The following is a 17168-nucleotide window of genomic DNA, read 5'->3' as shown; positions in this document are numbered from 1 at the left end:
GCAATAACATGACAGAGCAGACATACGGGGTGCTAACTTTCAGGGCTAAGTCTGTCAGACTTTGTCATTTTAGCTATTTGGGATTATTTCTGTTGGCTGAAAGAATTTAAAGAGCCATCCAGAAAATTAAAGCAAGCATCATCTTTGTTGTGCCTGACACAAACTATACTGCAGTGTATCATTTTGCCAACACAGGGACTCTTAGACTGGAAACATGGCTAAGAAAAGAATCAAATGCAGGTTTACTACGCAACATCTGTGCCTTGCATTCAAGGCACGGAAATGGACTTTTCTTTGCCATTCTGTATGAAATCAGAGCGCCTGTGCTCAGGCAATAAATGGATTTGTACATCTCTAAGCTGGTGGCCTGTATTCTCCAGGACTCTCAGCTTTGTTTCCTTCATGGGTTTTACTGATATTCAGGGCATGCTGCAAAGCCTGTCTATTTACCCATACTTCTCCTGAGGTGGTGCTTAGGAGGCAAAATTCTGTATTATCTTTAGTTTATATTAGTTCAATTGATTTATCTGTGATTTTGTAGTTATTTGTGGTCTGTGTTTCTAGCAGTGGTCTGTTATGACCTTCTACAAGTGGAAACGATAAATAACTCCACTTAACCGAGACTCAAGCAGCAAAACCAAAACAGCTTTTGAGTTACTCCTCCAGCTTTTACCCATACGTTTCAGGTCCAGAGAGTGCTCTGTCCGGTGGACTGAGACAGTACCATCCAAAACAGGGAATCCAAAGCATTACTTCAGCATGCACATATGAATGTTTGCTGACGGATGAAGAACTGGAAATAACCTGCTAGTTAAGCAGCAGAAATGGGGGGGGGGGGGGGGGCGTTTAAGCATGCAGAAATGCACATTGGGTAAGGAAAGCTGGCAACTTTGTGATTTCTGCTTTGCACTTCAAACTGCTGATAGACATCTACTTTGCATTCCAGGAATGGCAGGTTTGCAGCAGCTGCCTTCAGCTGGCAAGTGACTCCTCTTATAAACCTGCCAGTCACCCCTACCTTGTCCCAGTGGATGCACTGTGGCTTTAGGAGCCTTAGAAAGAATTATTGGGAGGAAAGAATTTAAGGACAGGGTATTAAGAATCAAGTGAAAATGCTTCTCTCCTCTTCCTCACCTGTTGGGACTCTAGGGTTCAGGCTCAACAAAGCACATATCCCCTGTCAAATCCAGTAGAAGTTCACCCCTTTAAACAGATTTGTTTAATCCAAAAGAGTATTATTTTCCTCTACTCATTTAATACAATGGATTATTACTAAGCTAATTGTCATTAGTACATCACATGGTTGGTATCTAAAGGCACACAGCCACATCAGGAAGGATTTTTACAAGCTCATAAATACTGGTTTCAGAAGCAATTTTAGCTCCCAACCAAGGCTCATACTTATAACTACTTTATCCTTCTATGGCCATTTTAGTCTTACCTCCAGTAAGTTGTAAGTGTCAGGTCAGCCTATACAAGAACAGGCGATAAAAACAGCACAGCTGAATACAAGCACAGTGTCTTCCCCTTCGTCAGGAAAAGAAGATTGTAGGATCAGTTTCCACTGGAGCAAGAAAGCTGGGCCTTTCTAACCGGCTTACAGATCAGTTTGGCCAATAGAGCAAGGGAAGCCACTAGCAGGTGAAACACGTCATCGTTTCAAAGCCAGCTGAAGCCTGTTTGAGTGAGAGAGATGGGCAGGATCTGTCTCTGCCACTGGCACAACTTTGTGTCTACTTAATGCACAAAGGCTGTTATTGCTGTCTGTAGCAGTTTAAATACCTTTCTTTCAATCAGCTGCTCATTTTGCTTTCTGAGAACTGTTATTGCTTTTAAATTAAAGACACGTTTTGCTAAGGAACCCACATGGAAAAATGCAAGCAAACACCCCCCAGCATACTCAGAAAACTTGTATTCAAAAACTCTAATCAGCAAGCTTTCTCGCTGCCAGTGCTTACAGCAATATAAAACGAACCAGGACTAAAAATCAAGAGCTGTAAACTTCTAACAGTTCAGGCTAAATTCAGGATCCCAAAGAGTAGGCTCACGATGCCTTTCCCAAAGGCATTCCCAGCCATGTTTCTCCAGCAACCGTGTTTCATATTATTTTCCAGGTTTACTCAAAGGCAGAGGGGTGCTCTTTTCCAAACCTGGAAGGACAGACTAATGCTATTGAACAAGAGCAATTTTATTACTATTCTGTAAATCTCAGACATAAATTGGTGGTTCTGGGCTTAATAACATATACATATGCTCTTGCAAAACTGAGGAGCACCAACAACATTCCTTTTTCTTTCAGTGGTCACTAGACAAATTCAATGTTTACTTTTGTGATAAGGCTGCACAGACATTTTCCCCCATGCCTTCTAAACAAGATCAGTAGGATGATACATGTGATTTTACAGACAAGGAAGTACTTATATTCTGGTCACCTTAATATGCCATATCTGGGAGGGAAGGAAAAAAGATTCGTAGAAGTGGCTAATTCCTCAACAGTAATAACTTTCGTGTATCCAAGATAACAGACACGCTGTCTTAGGTGAACAGCAGCTTCCTTCGTTTACAGGGCTCTTGTTCAGTAATCGAAGGCTAATATTTTAACAGGTCAACTGAAATACCATACCTGTATTTTAATAGCAGTTATAGATTAATTTACTGTGTTAAGATCTAGAGTGAAGATAAAGTCCGAGACATCATTTTCACCAATCTTAAATTCAAGACACTGTAATGCAATACACAGAATCAAAGCTTCAAGTCTTTCAAAAGTTTTCCAACAACAGCTGCATATTGAAAAGGTAATAATAAAAGACAACACTTCCAACTGCAGTAAGAGCAACTTCCATGGTATAAGAAATATTAGTGATAAGCTGATAGATTCAGCTTAGCCCTTCAAGAAGGGCACTGAGTTGCCAGTTCCACAAAAGTAGCCTTAAAAACATCTGGACTGTAAGAATTTCTTTGAAAGTAGTTACATGTCACTGCTGAACCCATTCTATAATTGTTGAAATATAGATTTCTCTTCAGTCCAGCATAGCTGCAAGTTTGTTTTCATTCACCAAAGTAAATTCACTACTCAGAGAAGGGGGCTCCAAGCCTTCCATGCCTCCTTTTGAAGTCTTGTGTCAGGTATGTGGCCATAAGGAGATGCCCACACCACAGGGCAGAGGGACTGTGCCTGCTCTGTGAGGCAAGAGCTTGGTAGACTCACATGGGGATAAGAGCAAAGTCCGAGCTGAAAGTACAGCATGTAGTTATGCCAGTATGCCCACGGCACCAGGGGGCATCACCTAAGAGTAGATCTTCCCTGCACTAAATGCATACGAGAGATAATTCATGCTACTAAGAGAAGGCAATACAAGTGTGCAAAGTAGGGTAGCAAGGAAGTACTGTAGCTATTTTACAGAGAATGAACTGAAGCACTTTAATGAATTTGCTCAAAATTGACAAGGAAAGCCTACAGCAGAGGGGCAGAAGCCAGCTCTCCTGCATCCTAATCCAGTGCACTGTTTACAGCATGATCCTTCATACTCCTAAAAGTGATTCAGTTGCTTGCTGAGGACAGAAGCCAGTGATGGCCACTGGCTGAACTGAGTTCAACTTAGCAAGAGAAAATCCAGAACTAGTTCATCCTGGAAGTGATCAAGAGAGAGAAGCAGCAGTCCTTAAATGCTGCCAGCGTTCCAACTCCACATACTTATAAAACAATCTTTTTAGCTAATGACCACCCAATAACCTTGCGCAAATTCCCGCCATGGTTAGCAGAGGATCCTCATCCCACTGGGACAAGAAAGCCACAAAACTTTGTGACTGGCAGTCCCAAGCAGCACAGCCCGCTGAACGGCTCTGTTACCTCAAAGGGAGCCATCGCCTTGGAGGGCAGATCTTGTCACCACACTGCTGTCTCCCTTGGATGGAGCCACACTCTGGTCTGCACAGCAGCCCGCAGGGACCATCCTGCCGGGGGCTGTGAGGGCAACAGCAGAGGGTCTTAACACTCCACGTAGGAACAGGAGGGCAGATTGTCCAGATGAGTACCATTAAAGAACAGGTTATGTCCCACGAACAGGAGACCTCAGCACAATTATCTATCTAACAGTAGTACACTAAAAACTCTGTGTGGTAGTCTTCAATACTGCTGTGTTTCCATGCTAGCAGCCTGAATGAAATCTGAGTGTACCAGTTGATAATCTTAAAACCACACAGAGAAGCATAATCAGTGCACATGGCAAGTAAGCACATTTCTGTCACTGTGCTTCTTATGAAGAGCCTCCAAATCACTGCAGCACTAAGGAAACCTACTTATTCCTACACACCAGTTTTGCAAACTCACCCGTACTATTTTCCTTACTCCATGGTCTCAAACTGAATAATCTTTCAAAAGCTATTAAGCAGCTTTCATTATCTCTAAATTGCTTTTTGCTTGCTTGCAATTAAGGACTAATATCCAAAGAGTTAGAAAGTTATAAGGTAATTAACCATAATGAGTAACTGTTCTAAAATATGATCAACTGCTGGATATCAACAGAAGTCTTAGTTTTTCCCAATAAACTTTTTTTTGCCATGTATTTATACAAGCTCAAAAATGAAGATTTATTTAGCAGAGCTTGAACGTTCACCACAAAACACTATATGTGCTATTCCTTCTCTGGAATAGCTATAGACAAAAATACCTGCAAACTAGCAATTACTGTGGATTCAGAAGGTTTTAAGGTGACACTGACATGATGAAAGACTATTTTTATGCGTGTGAAGTATATTTCAAGTTCAGAGAGAGAGAGGAACACAAAGAGAAAGAGAGCACACACATGCTGTAATCAGCTCGTGTACAGGACAAGATTCTGCTCAGCGTTTGTAAATATCACCACGTAAAATACATTTCCTTTCCTTGTTCTTCCATATAATTAAATGTTGGTCAAGCAATGCTAAAAATCTTTCTGAGTAGGTCAATAGCATATTAAGCATTGCCCAGGTTAGAATATCAAAAGAAATTAGTGAGCTGGGTCCAAGGTTACATACAGTATATGAGATTTCTTTTTAAGCCACTCCAGCATAATACCAAAAAGCTTTAGTTATGTTAATGAGACCCATTTTTCCTAAGAAAAAGTATTCACTTATTTTACCTATTTCCCTACACGTGGCATCCAATGCAACACAAGCGCAACCCACTCACTACAAAAGTTATCAGAGAAAACCCCACTTCATCTGGTAGATCTTGCATGCACAAGAAATTGCATGTCACAACTTGCAAGAGGATGAAATCTGATCCTCTTAACTGTGAGTTACAAGCTCTAGTCTAAAAAGCTGGAAACTTTTACTTCAGCTGCAGTCCGTAGAGTGCTCAGAAACCTTTCTTGATAAGAAAGTAGGGTGCAGATCCTCAGAACATAACTGAGAATTTACTTCATCAGTGTTTCCCTGCTTTTTGCTTCCTGCAGAGCCATAAGAGGAGTTACGCTGTTTCTGCAGAGACAGTCATTAGCAGAACAACTAGCATCCACGTTTTCTGCGGTTTTCTTCGGCAGCAACCACAGAATAGCAAAACTTGAGGAAAAGTAATGATGTTCTCAGGACTCTAATCCATGTATAATATTTAGTTAGACATTAAGTCAACCCTTTGAAGCTTTAAAATATATTCAGCTGTTTCATTTTAGAAATGAAACTTTAGAAAGGAAACTTTCAACACGCAATTGTTTCTTCTCCTGTTTGTACTGCAATGTTTCACATTTCTGTCTTCTCTTGAAAACTATGTCTCACTTTAGAAAGCCCATGCTTATCTATACACAAGGAACGACTCACATACTGATGGGGAAAAAGGAGTTTATATAGAGAAAAGAGAGAAAAGAAGCATTATTCCTGCCTTCTGTGGATTAAAGTTTTCAACAGTCATTACATTGCTTAGTGGAATAGACAGTGCTAGCCTAAAAGCAGTATTAGTAGTTACTTGAGGATGAGATTGTCCACATTTAACCAGTTTCAAGACTCCACTACAATCCTTTCAGAGTAAGCACTTAGCAGGAGGGCGGGCTCTGCACCCCAGGGGCGGCCCTGATGCCGCTGCCCTGCTCGAGGAGCAAGGCTGGTTCCCCCATGTAGCGACGCGCAGCACCCCGCAGGGCAGGGCCGTCTCAGGCGCCACGGCACGCTCCTCTCCCCTGCCGTGCAAATGTGCCCTTCCCAACGGCACGACCAAGGAGAAAGAGGAGGCCCCTATCCTGGAGGCAGAGCATCCCACATAGTGCTAGCCAGGAAATTCTGTCTGGAGCCAGAATCAATTCTAATGATAAGTCTGAGGTTCTTGTAAGTTTGGGGCCCATAGTCTTTTAAGATGACAAAAATCAAGACTTCCTGGAGGCTGAGGATGCACTTTCTGAATGTTTTTACTTTTCCAACAGATAACTGCTACTGGTAAAGATCACCTTTAAAAAGGAACATGGATTTAATAAACTCAACTGAACAAAACGGTACATCAGAGGAACTATTCAAATGGGTGACATCCAAGATTCTCATTTCCATTACCCTGTCTGTGCTTGCACTAATGACAACGGCCATCAATTCTCTCGTGATGACTGCAATAATTGTGACAAGAAAGCTCCACCACCCCGCCAACTATTTAATCTGCTCTCTTGCAGTGACTGACTTCCTTGTGGCAGTCCTAGTGATGCCCTTCAGCATTGTCTACATTGTAAAGGAGACCTGGATCATGGGGCAAGTGGTGTGTGACATCTGGCTGAGCGTGGACATTACGTGCTGCACGTGTTCCATCTTGCATCTCTCTGCCATTGCTTTGGACCGGTACAGAGCAATCACGGATGCTGTGGAATATGCACGGAAAAGGACACCTAAGCATGCTGGCATCATGATTGCAGTGGTATGGATCATATCCATTTTTATCTCCATGCCGCCTTTGTTTTGGCGGCACCAGACGACAAGCAGAGAAGACGAATGCATCATCAAACATGACCACATTGTTTTCACCATTTACTCGACATTTGGCGCCTTCTATATCCCGCTGGCCTTGATTCTGATCCTTTATTATAAGATATACAAGGCAGCAAAGACTTTTCACAGAAGAAGCGTCAGCCGGATTGTAAGGGAGGAGGTAAATGGACAAGTCCTTTTGGACGCAGGTGAAAGAAGCACCAAATCGGCTTCAATGCCCAGCACAGTGGAGAAGACATCAGATCCCCTGGTGGACTGCGATAAAATCAATATCACCCTACGAAGCCCCAGGTCTGAATCTAAGCACGAGAAGTCCTGGAAAAAACAAAGAATCTCCAGCACAAGAGAGCGAAAGGCAGCAACTACGCTGGGTCTGATCTTGGGGGCATTTGTGATCTGCTGGCTCCCTTTTTTTGTAAAAGAAGTAGTTGTGAATATCTGTGAAAGATGTCACATCTCAGAAGACATGTCTAATTTCCTAGCATGGCTGGGATATATAAATTCCCTTATTAACCCTCTAATCTACACAATCTTTAATGAAGATTTCAAGAAAGCCTTCCAGAAGCTTGTGCGGTGTAGGCAATATCTTTAAGAGCTTTTGTTCATATAAGGAGAACATACTCATTGTTTTTTTAACCTGTATAAATTTATATAACTGAGATGACATTTGTCGTATTTAAGGAAAAGCACCAAGACTCTGCATTTACACTAGGATTTTTTTTGTATCAGTAGTACTGGGAGCATAAATTGCCCAAGTTTTAAAGAGATGAATCATCTGGGATCAGTTTTGCTCTGGAAAAAGAGGTAGCATATTGTGGTTCTGATCCAGTTGGGATTTGCACAGCTGCCTGGCTTGAAGCATAAAGTATTACCTTAAATATTAAGGAAACACACACTTGAAGTAGACAAAGAAGCAAAATTTTAAAAAAAAAAGAAAAGTAACCCTCAGTCATCAATGAAGTTTTAAGTAAAACAACACACAGGTTTTAAACCCTCATCGCAAATACGAAGATAGAATTCCTTGGAATTAAGACATGATTTCATTAGTTTGGCACAGGCCTGCAGCATAGAGCCAAGCCATCCCCAGAGAAAGGCAGTAGCTTTAAACACACCTAGCATCATCCTGTCTTGATTAGCCGAGTGCAGCTGCAGTCCTGCCTTCTCCCATCGGTGAAGGACTTCCCTGTGTTATGCCCTTGCAGCACCCCAGCAGCAGGCAAGGTGCTTTCATGGGTTACCAGTTTCACGGCAAGCCGGTGTTGTGAGCCCTCTGCCACTGCGCACCCATGACAGACGTGGGCGTAGCCCCAAGGAAAGGAGCCAGACAGTTGGGGCACCTCCGGTGAGCTGGGTACGCATCGTGCCTGGGGCTCTGAGACACCGCTTCAGCAGGGACGAGGGAGAGTTAAGCTTGTAAAGAGCAGCTGGTCCTCCTTATGGAGATGTTAGAAGGGAGAGAAGCATGAGACACTCCTTTCTTCATGTCCTCATCCCAACCTTACACACCCGGCCAGGCACGGTCCCTGTGACTTTCAGCACCAAACCCAGCCACACAGTTTGTGCCACGGCCCCCGGAGCATTGCTGTGGGTGGCTTAGTGAGGTTTGGTCGAGGGCCACCTGATGAAGAACTCAGGCTGGCAGCTCTGGCTGCAGCCCTCCACCCCCAGAAGCTCGATGTCCCTCGAGTCTCTTCTCAACTGCTTCAAGCAGTAGGGCTGTGCACCCGCTGTCCCAGCAGGTGAGAAAGCAGAGATGGACCGCAGTGCTGGCAGCGTGGGTCTCTGGAAAAGGCCACGCAGCAGCTTCTCCAGTAAGGGCAGGGGGAGTGACCTCAGTATGCAGTGCACACCTGGGGAGGGGATCCTGCGGGATGCTCGCTAGCTGGCACCTCTAAACCCCTCCCTCCCCCAGAGCATCTAGTCCATGTCCCCAGTCCCAGAAGAGCTAAAAGGACCTTGTAGGCACTCCAGGCAGCCCTGGCCAGCTGGTTCAAAGATAACCACAATGAACAATGAACAAATCCCATTGTGGGCCGCCTTCTAAAGCCTCAAAGATGGCACCTTGGCCAATCTTGATCTACATGCTCTAGATGCCAAGCCACAGTGCCAATGAGTGCAAGAACAGCTGTTGCCGCAAAACCAGCAGTGCAAGTTTGCCAACAGCAAGAGTGCTAAAAGAGCAGTGGGCATTTACCCCTGAGTGCAGGTGAGTTGCTAAGAGCCACACCTGAACCCGGGGGCGGGTTGTGCACTTTGCAGGGCAAACAGATTCAGGCTGTGTGACTTTGCATTCATTGCCAGCCACTCAATGCTTTCTAGCAGGAATAGGGACTTGAGGCTTCCTACGGGAACTACAAACCCCACTGTCAGCAGCAGCAGTCTCCTGCAAAGGTGCTCTGGTTTGGCACGTGGGCCAGCAGCTTAGGGACATCACAAAGAAGCTGAGACATGAGACCACTATGCACACCCTCAGGTCAGAAAAGGTATCACCGGTCTTTGCAGATGTTCTTCCAAGAGACTTTCAGGGGTTTGCATTAGACAAGAAAACCCAAAAAGAAGCCATCACTGTCGTTTCTCTCTCCTCCTCTCCCTCCCCTTTATTACAAACTCTGGAGTTTAATAATTTTTGTATTTTGCCCACTAGCTACCAGCTGACACAACAGCTGTCAGAGGTGTTTCTTGCAAGATGACGGGGTTTGAAACCTGAGATATTGAACTAGTTCCTTTCTGTCACTTACAACTTACTGTATTCTGCTTTCACACCAAGGTCCAAATGAGATGCTATTCAGAAGTACTAGAAACGGTGCATTTGCTTTACTGTTGATTTTAACCCAGCCAGGAATCTAGTGGAAAGCTCACTTGTCATGCTGTGTAGCTCTAGCGCAGCGGTAGCACAGCTAAATTTTGAAGATATTAGGATGCGACAGAGTGGAATTTGGCTCATGCTCAGTGCAAGCGAGCGCACTTCACTACCATTGCAGTCAGAGCACAGCCTCTGCAGCCCCCGTGACCTCGGCAATGGCTGTATTATGCTGAAAGAAAAAAACTGCTTTAAACATCAGCTGTGCTCTTCTGTCTCCAGAAAGAGCCGTGGAATTCAGCTTTCTAAAAGGATTAGCAGATTAGCAGAAGGCAGCAAAGAAAACCCCACTGAAACATTTAAGATTGAAGACCTTTGTTTCCCACATTTCCTGAGTACTGAGTCATAACACTGGATATCCAGGGGCAGGACTTCCTCTCCCCTGCTTCTCCCTTTATGACTGCTGGAGGGTAGAGTATATTGTTTATGCATTTACATGTAAGAAGTTTGACAATATCTTGTGAAATCAAATTGGAAGAAAAAATAGGGGTTGCTTTTGAGAAGACACTTAAAATACTCATATTTAAATAATAATGGATAAAGCTCAAAGAATGGAGTGATATGTAGATAAACAGAAAATAGCTGTCATTTATGCACTGTTAACAGTATTATACTCTGGATCTAAGCTGCTAAACATTTCTCAAAATGCAGGGTGGTTTCTTTTGTATCATTTTCACTGGGCTGTATCTGCTCACTCTTCAAGACTCCAGTGGTGGAAGATGCAACTACAAGAAATCTAAGCAAACGAGTGGGTAGTTATCCTATTAAAAGCACTTGCGGCTTGCATTTCTTGGTGTCTGACTGCAAATCATCACTCGTTCTCTAACAAAATCCACTGTGCCGAACACTTTATCACACAACCCCACACAGTATCATTTCATCTCTAGCATTTATCCACGCGTGTGATGTGTTAAGAAAAAACTTGGGTTCCTATTTCAAAATGCATAAAGGTTAAGATTCCTGTGGGATGCTGCTTTCCCCTCCCCATGAAGTACACAGGCATCCACTGGAGCTTAGCACTGGATTCAAGGAGCGAGAGGGAGCAAGATTTTATGCACTGGAGCTAAGATTTTTTGCAAGTAGCTCTGTGCCCGGTGAGAGTTCAGTCTCAGCAAGTAGAAAAAATTATGTCTGGTTTCCTATCTCTGTCAGAAGACTGTGTGTGCGTATTGCAGGGAAAGGGTTTACATCTCCTCTAGGGTTTGCACAAAGCTTCCTGGATCCCTGTCCCTGCTGCAGCTGCCCTCCCTGTTCTGTCTGCTGCCCACCCATTGCACCCATCAGTTTAGATTTCTTCTAACATCCAGAGAACTGTATTTGGAGCAGCTGACCTGCTCCCACCTCAGCTTTCACAGAGAATGATTCCTGAAGCGGCTGTGAACACTATATCCAGTTCAGGTGGATGGTTTTTGCTAACAGCAAGCAGTTAAATACACCTCATTATCCTGTACTCATTTCTTTGCCTTTCCTCCCTGGCAGATGCTTTATTGGTGTCCTTTCCTCTTGAGGGTGGCATATCCCTACAAAGGGCTTGGGGATACAAATATACTTCTGTTTTAGTGATGCAGTCACACTTGTTAACACATGACTGTACCACCCAGAAACACCCACCTCATCCAAATGCGCTTTTGGCAGTCACTGTCTTCAGCTGGTGCCTAATTGTTCTTGGTGCTAGGGAGATACACAGAAATAACTATGTGCCAAATTATTTTCTCCAGTAGTTACAAACTCAGCACATTATTTCTAGGCAAGTACACATTACTATTTGGCCTCTGCATTTCAGGTTCCCTTGTAGAAGGGAAACAAAAAATCACCGCTGTAGCCATTGGAAGGAAGGGCTTTTTTGAACTCTACACACCAAAGAGTAAATGCTGCAAGAAAAGCATGAGGAAAGCCTTGTAGCACTCCTGTAAGGATTAAGCATAAACCTAACACTGTGCCTCATCTAGAAACGAGAGCTGCACCAGTGCATGGGCGTTCTCAGATGGAGAGCTAATGGGTCAGCAGTCATCTACTGGTCACGGCAGGCACTCGCAAGCACTCCAACACCCGAGCAGTAAATGGCATCTGCTGGTGGCTCTCGTATTCCTGCTCCAAAAAGTGCTATTGCATACAGGGACAGTACTACCAGTATAGCAGAACTGCTAAAAATTACCAGCAAGATGTTGATATCTCCTCCTCTGCTAAATCCAGAAATGAATTAAACATTTTTTTTTTTCAGGATTTTTCTTTTGCCTTTTGGGGAGCCTGGGTCAAATTTTCCTATTTTAATCCTCAACCAGAAAGGCTAAACCTCTAAAAGAAACAAACATTTCTTTGATCTAGTGTTTCTAGTCATCATTTAGTAACTCAAGAAATGAAAGCCTTGATGACACCGAGCTTGGCTAAGAAGAAAGATTACAGAGAACAGAACAAACAGAAGTCAGCAGCATTGGCGTGAACGGTCAAGGTTACCAACTGAATTTAAAACAGCCTTTCTGGTGTCAAATCCCTCACTCATAACAGACACCAATGACTGAAAGCAACCTTATATCCTCAGGAACTCACTAAAGTATGAGTTTCCTAAATTCCAGTTGTTTACTTCACGTTCAAATGAGTCACTTTTTAAGTAAGTACTTTGCAACTCAGGAAAATTTCAGAGGGAAATATTTTTAGGCAAGAAAGAAGTACCGTGTTTCATTAGTCAAACTACATTATTACAATTATGTATTAAAAATCTTGGTTGAGGCAGAGTAAAGTCAAAGAAGATGCTTATTGAATGCTGTTACTTTTTATCCACTAGTAGCTCAAATCAATTGTATCCAGTCTTTAAGGCATATATTTATTTAAACTATAGTTTTGACAGTATTCATTGTTACGTACCAGATGGGCAGCACTAACAAAATTAGCCTCCCTTTCCACTTTAAAGCAAGATAGTTCTTACACATCCATGATACTTTCTCTCACTAAATTAAACCTTTTCCTGTTCTTGCCATACACTCATTGGTTTGAAACTCAGACCAGTATTTCATGGTTTGGGTTTAAAGATGAAAAACATGTTTAACACCACAAAAAGCGCTAACTGCTAAGATAATGCTAGAAGAGCGACTAATCTTCTCGCTTTCAATTTAGATCATGACTGGTAGTAGACATTTAATGCAATAGCTAGCTCTCTGCTGGCAGCACTCCAAGACGCAAAAGCTGCGGCTAATTTGTATGACAGCAAGCGTCTGCTAAGCAACTCACTTTTGGCTAAGCCTGGTTTCCCCTATTTCATAGTACAAAGCTGCGTAAAATAGTCCACAGCCACGAAATAAGAAATCGGCCAGTTTGCACTCCAGTCGTTTCTAGTCTGGCAGTCACTAGAAGACAGTTGCTCCACAAACACACACCATTAACCAGCAGGAGCAAAGCTGTGTCTTTACCCACAGCAAAAATAGTCAAAATCTTTCACATTCATCCATTATTTTGGAGGCAGCCTGAGCTGACTCGTGACCAGGTGGGCTCCACACAGGCCAGCACTGCTCCCCAAACAGATGCAAAAAGAGATCTCTTCAAGGAGAACGCCACCAGCAGCAAGCTTAGTCAGTACTAACTAGTAACAAAACAAAGAGCAATCCAGCATCTGGCCTATCTTCCCTGGCAAGGGGAGTTCAACCAGATATTAACGGTCCCTTAATATCAGTTCCCACAGCTTATTGCCTATCTTAACTGAGCTGGGCTCTTTCAGTCCTTCCAGCATGTTTAGCAAGACAGCACTGAGGTACCTCATCAGCTCTGTGCTGGTCAGTACTGCATTTGCATGCCCCGTCATCATAAAGTTCAGCTCTGAAGCTTGAGGTTATCATTCAGCTTGGGTAAATGCAAAAATATTGGAATTTAAGATGATAAAAATTAAGTTAAGTGTTTTCAGGTTGTAGATTTTTCTTCCACATCCACTTTGACAGCAAGTAAACTGTGGTCATTTTGAATCCAAAACAGATTTCCAAGAAAGACATATCTACAAGAAGTAAGCATGATCTTATTTTTCACACACATAAATATATTACCATTGGACTGTTTTTAACCTCGTTCATTGATGGTCTTTTGCATTTTGATGAGTATTTCTTCCATTTTGTTTTCAAAGTGTGAAAGAAATATTAATTAACTAATTACCTGAAGTAAGTAGGAGGTCTTATATCCCTTTTACAGGTAGAAAACCAGAAGCCGAGGGAAGTAGGCACCCAGCACCTCAACCTGGGTGAGGTCCTGGGGTGCCATTCAGCATACAAAACAAGAGAAGGAAACAAAGGGTGTTTTCAAAGCTAGTGCGAGAATCACAGAATCACAAAATGGTTGAGGTTGCCAGGGACCTCTGGAGGTCATCTCGTCCAACCCCCCCGCTCAAGCAGGGCTACCTAGAGCAGGCTGCCCAGGACCAAGTCCAGAGGGCTTTTTAATATCTCCAAGGAAAGAGACTCCACCACCTTTCTGGGCAACCTGTGCCAGTGCTCGGTCACCCTCACAGTGAGAAAGTGTTCCTTACGTTCAGATGGAGCCTCCTGTGTTTCAGGCCCATTGCCTCTTGTCCTGTCGCTAGGCCCCACTGAAAAGAGCCCAGCTCCATCTTCTCTGCACCTTCCTTTCAGGTATTTCTATACTTTGATAAGTTTTCCCCGAGCCTTCTCTTCTCCAGGCTGAACAGTCCCAGCTCTGTCAGCCTTTCCTATAGGAGAGATGCTCCAGCCCCTTCATCATCTTAGTGGCCCTTCGCTGGACTCTCTCCAGTATGTCCCCGTCTCTCTTGTACTGAAGAGCCCAGAACTGGACCCAGCGCTCCAGGTGTGGCCTCACCAGTGGCTGAGCAGAGGGGAAGGATCACCTCCCTCCACCTGCTGGCAACGCTTCTCCTAATGCAGCCCAGGACACCATTGGCCTTCTTTGCCACAAGGGCACACTGTTGGCTCACGTTCAGCTTTGTGCCCACCAGAATGCCCCCAAGTCCTTTTTTGCCAAGCTGCTTCCCAGCTTGTCAGCTCCCAGCATATATTAGTGCATGGGGTTGTTCGCCCCAGGTGCAGGATTTTGAGCATCCCTTTGTTGACCTGCACGAGGAATCACAGTCTGAGGGAAGAAAACGAGAGCTGTGGAGCAAAGCAAATCAGAAAAGGGGAAGGAGGAGGAGAACAGGAGAGGCAAAGACTGAGCAGGTTTCTCCTTACAGAGCCAGGCAGCCTTGAAATAAACTCGCTTGAACTCATCACAGCTCAGATCCAACTAACAGAAGTGCCAGTTCACTTTGAAGCTGCCTGGCACCTCCCAGGAGCTGAGCACAGAGAGGGAGAGGAGGTTGTTTTGCTGTCTCCATCCCACACAGGGTCAGTACAGCACTCTATATCTGAGCACACAGGACCGTTCTCAAAGGCTAGTGTGACAATACTGGTCAGCACCAGGCACGCACAGCCGGTGAGACCAGGGACTTGCAAGTACTGGGATTTTAAAGGCTACAAACAGCAGAGAAAAAATTTGAGTAGTATCAAAGCACATCTTTTAAAATCTTATCTACATTTCAACGCTGCCCTCTCCCCCTCTCAAAAGCCACCTTGAGCACAGGGAGAGTGCTGAATGGAGACTTGGCCCTTGCTTTAGACATGGCCAGGGATATATGCTCAGCTTGGTTGTGTTCCACAAGTACAAGTCACACAAAGTCAAACCACTACCACGTCTCCTGCCTCTCCTTGTTAAATACCCAGGTGTATGCCAATCCCCCCCTCCCCTGCCCCTGCCAGCCTGGCCTTCGCCTGTGTCTCCAGCTCATTGTACATGGTGTTAAAGCACTTCATAACCAATTTACTCCACTGCGTCTGTATTTTCTTTAACTGGACAAGAATAACAAAAAGCAACTGAAACACCCTCCAAGCTCTAAACCTGCAAACAAGACAGGAAGAAAATAAAATAAAATGAAGCAGTCGAGATTCAACAGAAAATAAATCAAGTGACACTTCTCCAAGCCATCCCTTCTCCTCACCCCACTCCACGCTCTGCCTGTTCTTACTCACAACACAGTGCACACCGTGAATGAAGGGTAAGAGTTATTTCAGTAAAAGGTTTGACTTATTTTGTGTTACTGGACAAAAGAGCTCATTTAAAGATTCTTCAGGGGAAGGCTCTGAAACGATAACCTGTTCTGCCTTCTCTCATCCTTCGCTGTACAAGGAAAACCGAAGGAGGAGAGATGCATTACAGATTAATGTGCAGACCAGGAAACACGGCAGAGATGAAAGAAGTGTCAGAGAGAAGGAGAAAAGCCAGAGCAGCAGAGCAGGCTTTCACCGAGGGCTGGATTCGGCCTCTGTTCGGGGGGTAGCCCTCAAGGGGCAGAGCAGCTTTGCCTCCGCCACCGGACACTTCGTGCAGCCAAGCCCCCGCTCCGCCGGCATGGGCAGCTGCAGCGGCCGCGCGGGAGCAAGCGCAAGGCCGCGTCCCCCTCGCAGTCACCCTCCCGCCCAGCCGGGGAAAGAGAGCCCAAAACAGAGAAGCAGGCTGGCAGCTCGCCCCTCTGCTCCAGAGCTGCCTTGGCTCAGACGGGTCCAAGCCGCTGCGCCGTTCAGGCTCGGTTACATCTATTAAGCGGGCTTTGAAAATGGAAGCCCGTGTATCCGAGGGCAAGAAATCCAGCGGTGTACCAACAGGCGACTCTGGAAATACACAGGAAAACTGGAGGCAATTTTTAAATTCCGCTAGCCGTCCCAGGCCCTTCGTGCCGGAGGAGACCCGCGCCCGTGTCAGGATTTGGGTCGTGCCCGCTCACCAGGGACCGGAGCCCCCGCCCCGGCCGCGGGGCACGCCTGGGCGAGGCGGGGCGGGGGGAAGCCACCGCCGGAGGGCCCCGCCGGCCGGCGAGCGGCCGTTTCCCGGGCGGGCGGTTCCCCCTAGCGGCCCCGGCAGCGCGGCCTGCCCGCCCGGCCGCCTCCCGCCGATCCCTCAGGGCAACGGCCGCCTTCTTCCGCAGCGTGAGGCCCCCGGGACAACCAGCCGCCAGCGGCAAGGGAGGTTTCCTAGAAGGAGAGGGGGACGTGACACCTGCTCCCTCAAATCTTGCTTCAAAATTGAGGGCGCTTATGTCTCTGTAACATTTTGTTGGCTGAATGAGACTCTAGGGCGTTGCAGTTGAAGTGGACGGGTCTAGAGAGTTCAGCAACGTCGGTGAGACCTCCCAAGCAAAGGTCAGGAAGGACTGTCATTTGAAACGGTGCGCGGAGACATCTACACGGTTTGAAAATGTACATAGGGATAAAAACGTTACAAATCGCCAGGGATCAGCTCCCCTGATAACATCTAGTAGTACAGGCCTCAGCGGCAGGTTAAAAGTTTCTAGAGAAGCTGTTTCTTTTGTGGTACGTTATTGGTT

At 45.1% G+C, this 17168-nt stretch overlaps 1 protein-coding gene across 2 annotated transcripts in view; it reads left to right on the top strand.

The window, feature by feature from the left end:
- HTR1F (5-hydroxytryptamine receptor 1F) overlaps positions 1-10585 on the top strand; it is a 112977-nt gene extending 102392 nt beyond the window's left edge. For both annotated transcript variants that reach the window (XM_075170183.1, XM_075170193.1), the window contains one exon: positions 6393-10585. In XM_075170183.1, coding sequence (XP_075026284.1) covers positions 6431-7531 — 1101 coding nt within the window. In that variant the 5' untranslated portion in view covers positions 6393-6430 and the 3' untranslated portion in view covers positions 7532-10585. The remainder of the gene's footprint in view (positions 1-6392) is intronic.
- The last annotated feature ends 6583 nt before the right edge of the window (positions 10586-17168 follow it).

Source organism: Calonectris borealis, chromosome 1 (assembly GCF_964195595.1).
Source record: "Calonectris borealis chromosome 1, bCalBor7.hap1.2, whole genome shotgun sequence".
Classification (NCBI taxonomy): Eukaryota; Metazoa; Chordata; class Aves; order Procellariiformes; family Procellariidae; genus Calonectris; species Calonectris borealis.
This window is presented reverse-complemented; position numbering and strand designations above follow the sequence as displayed.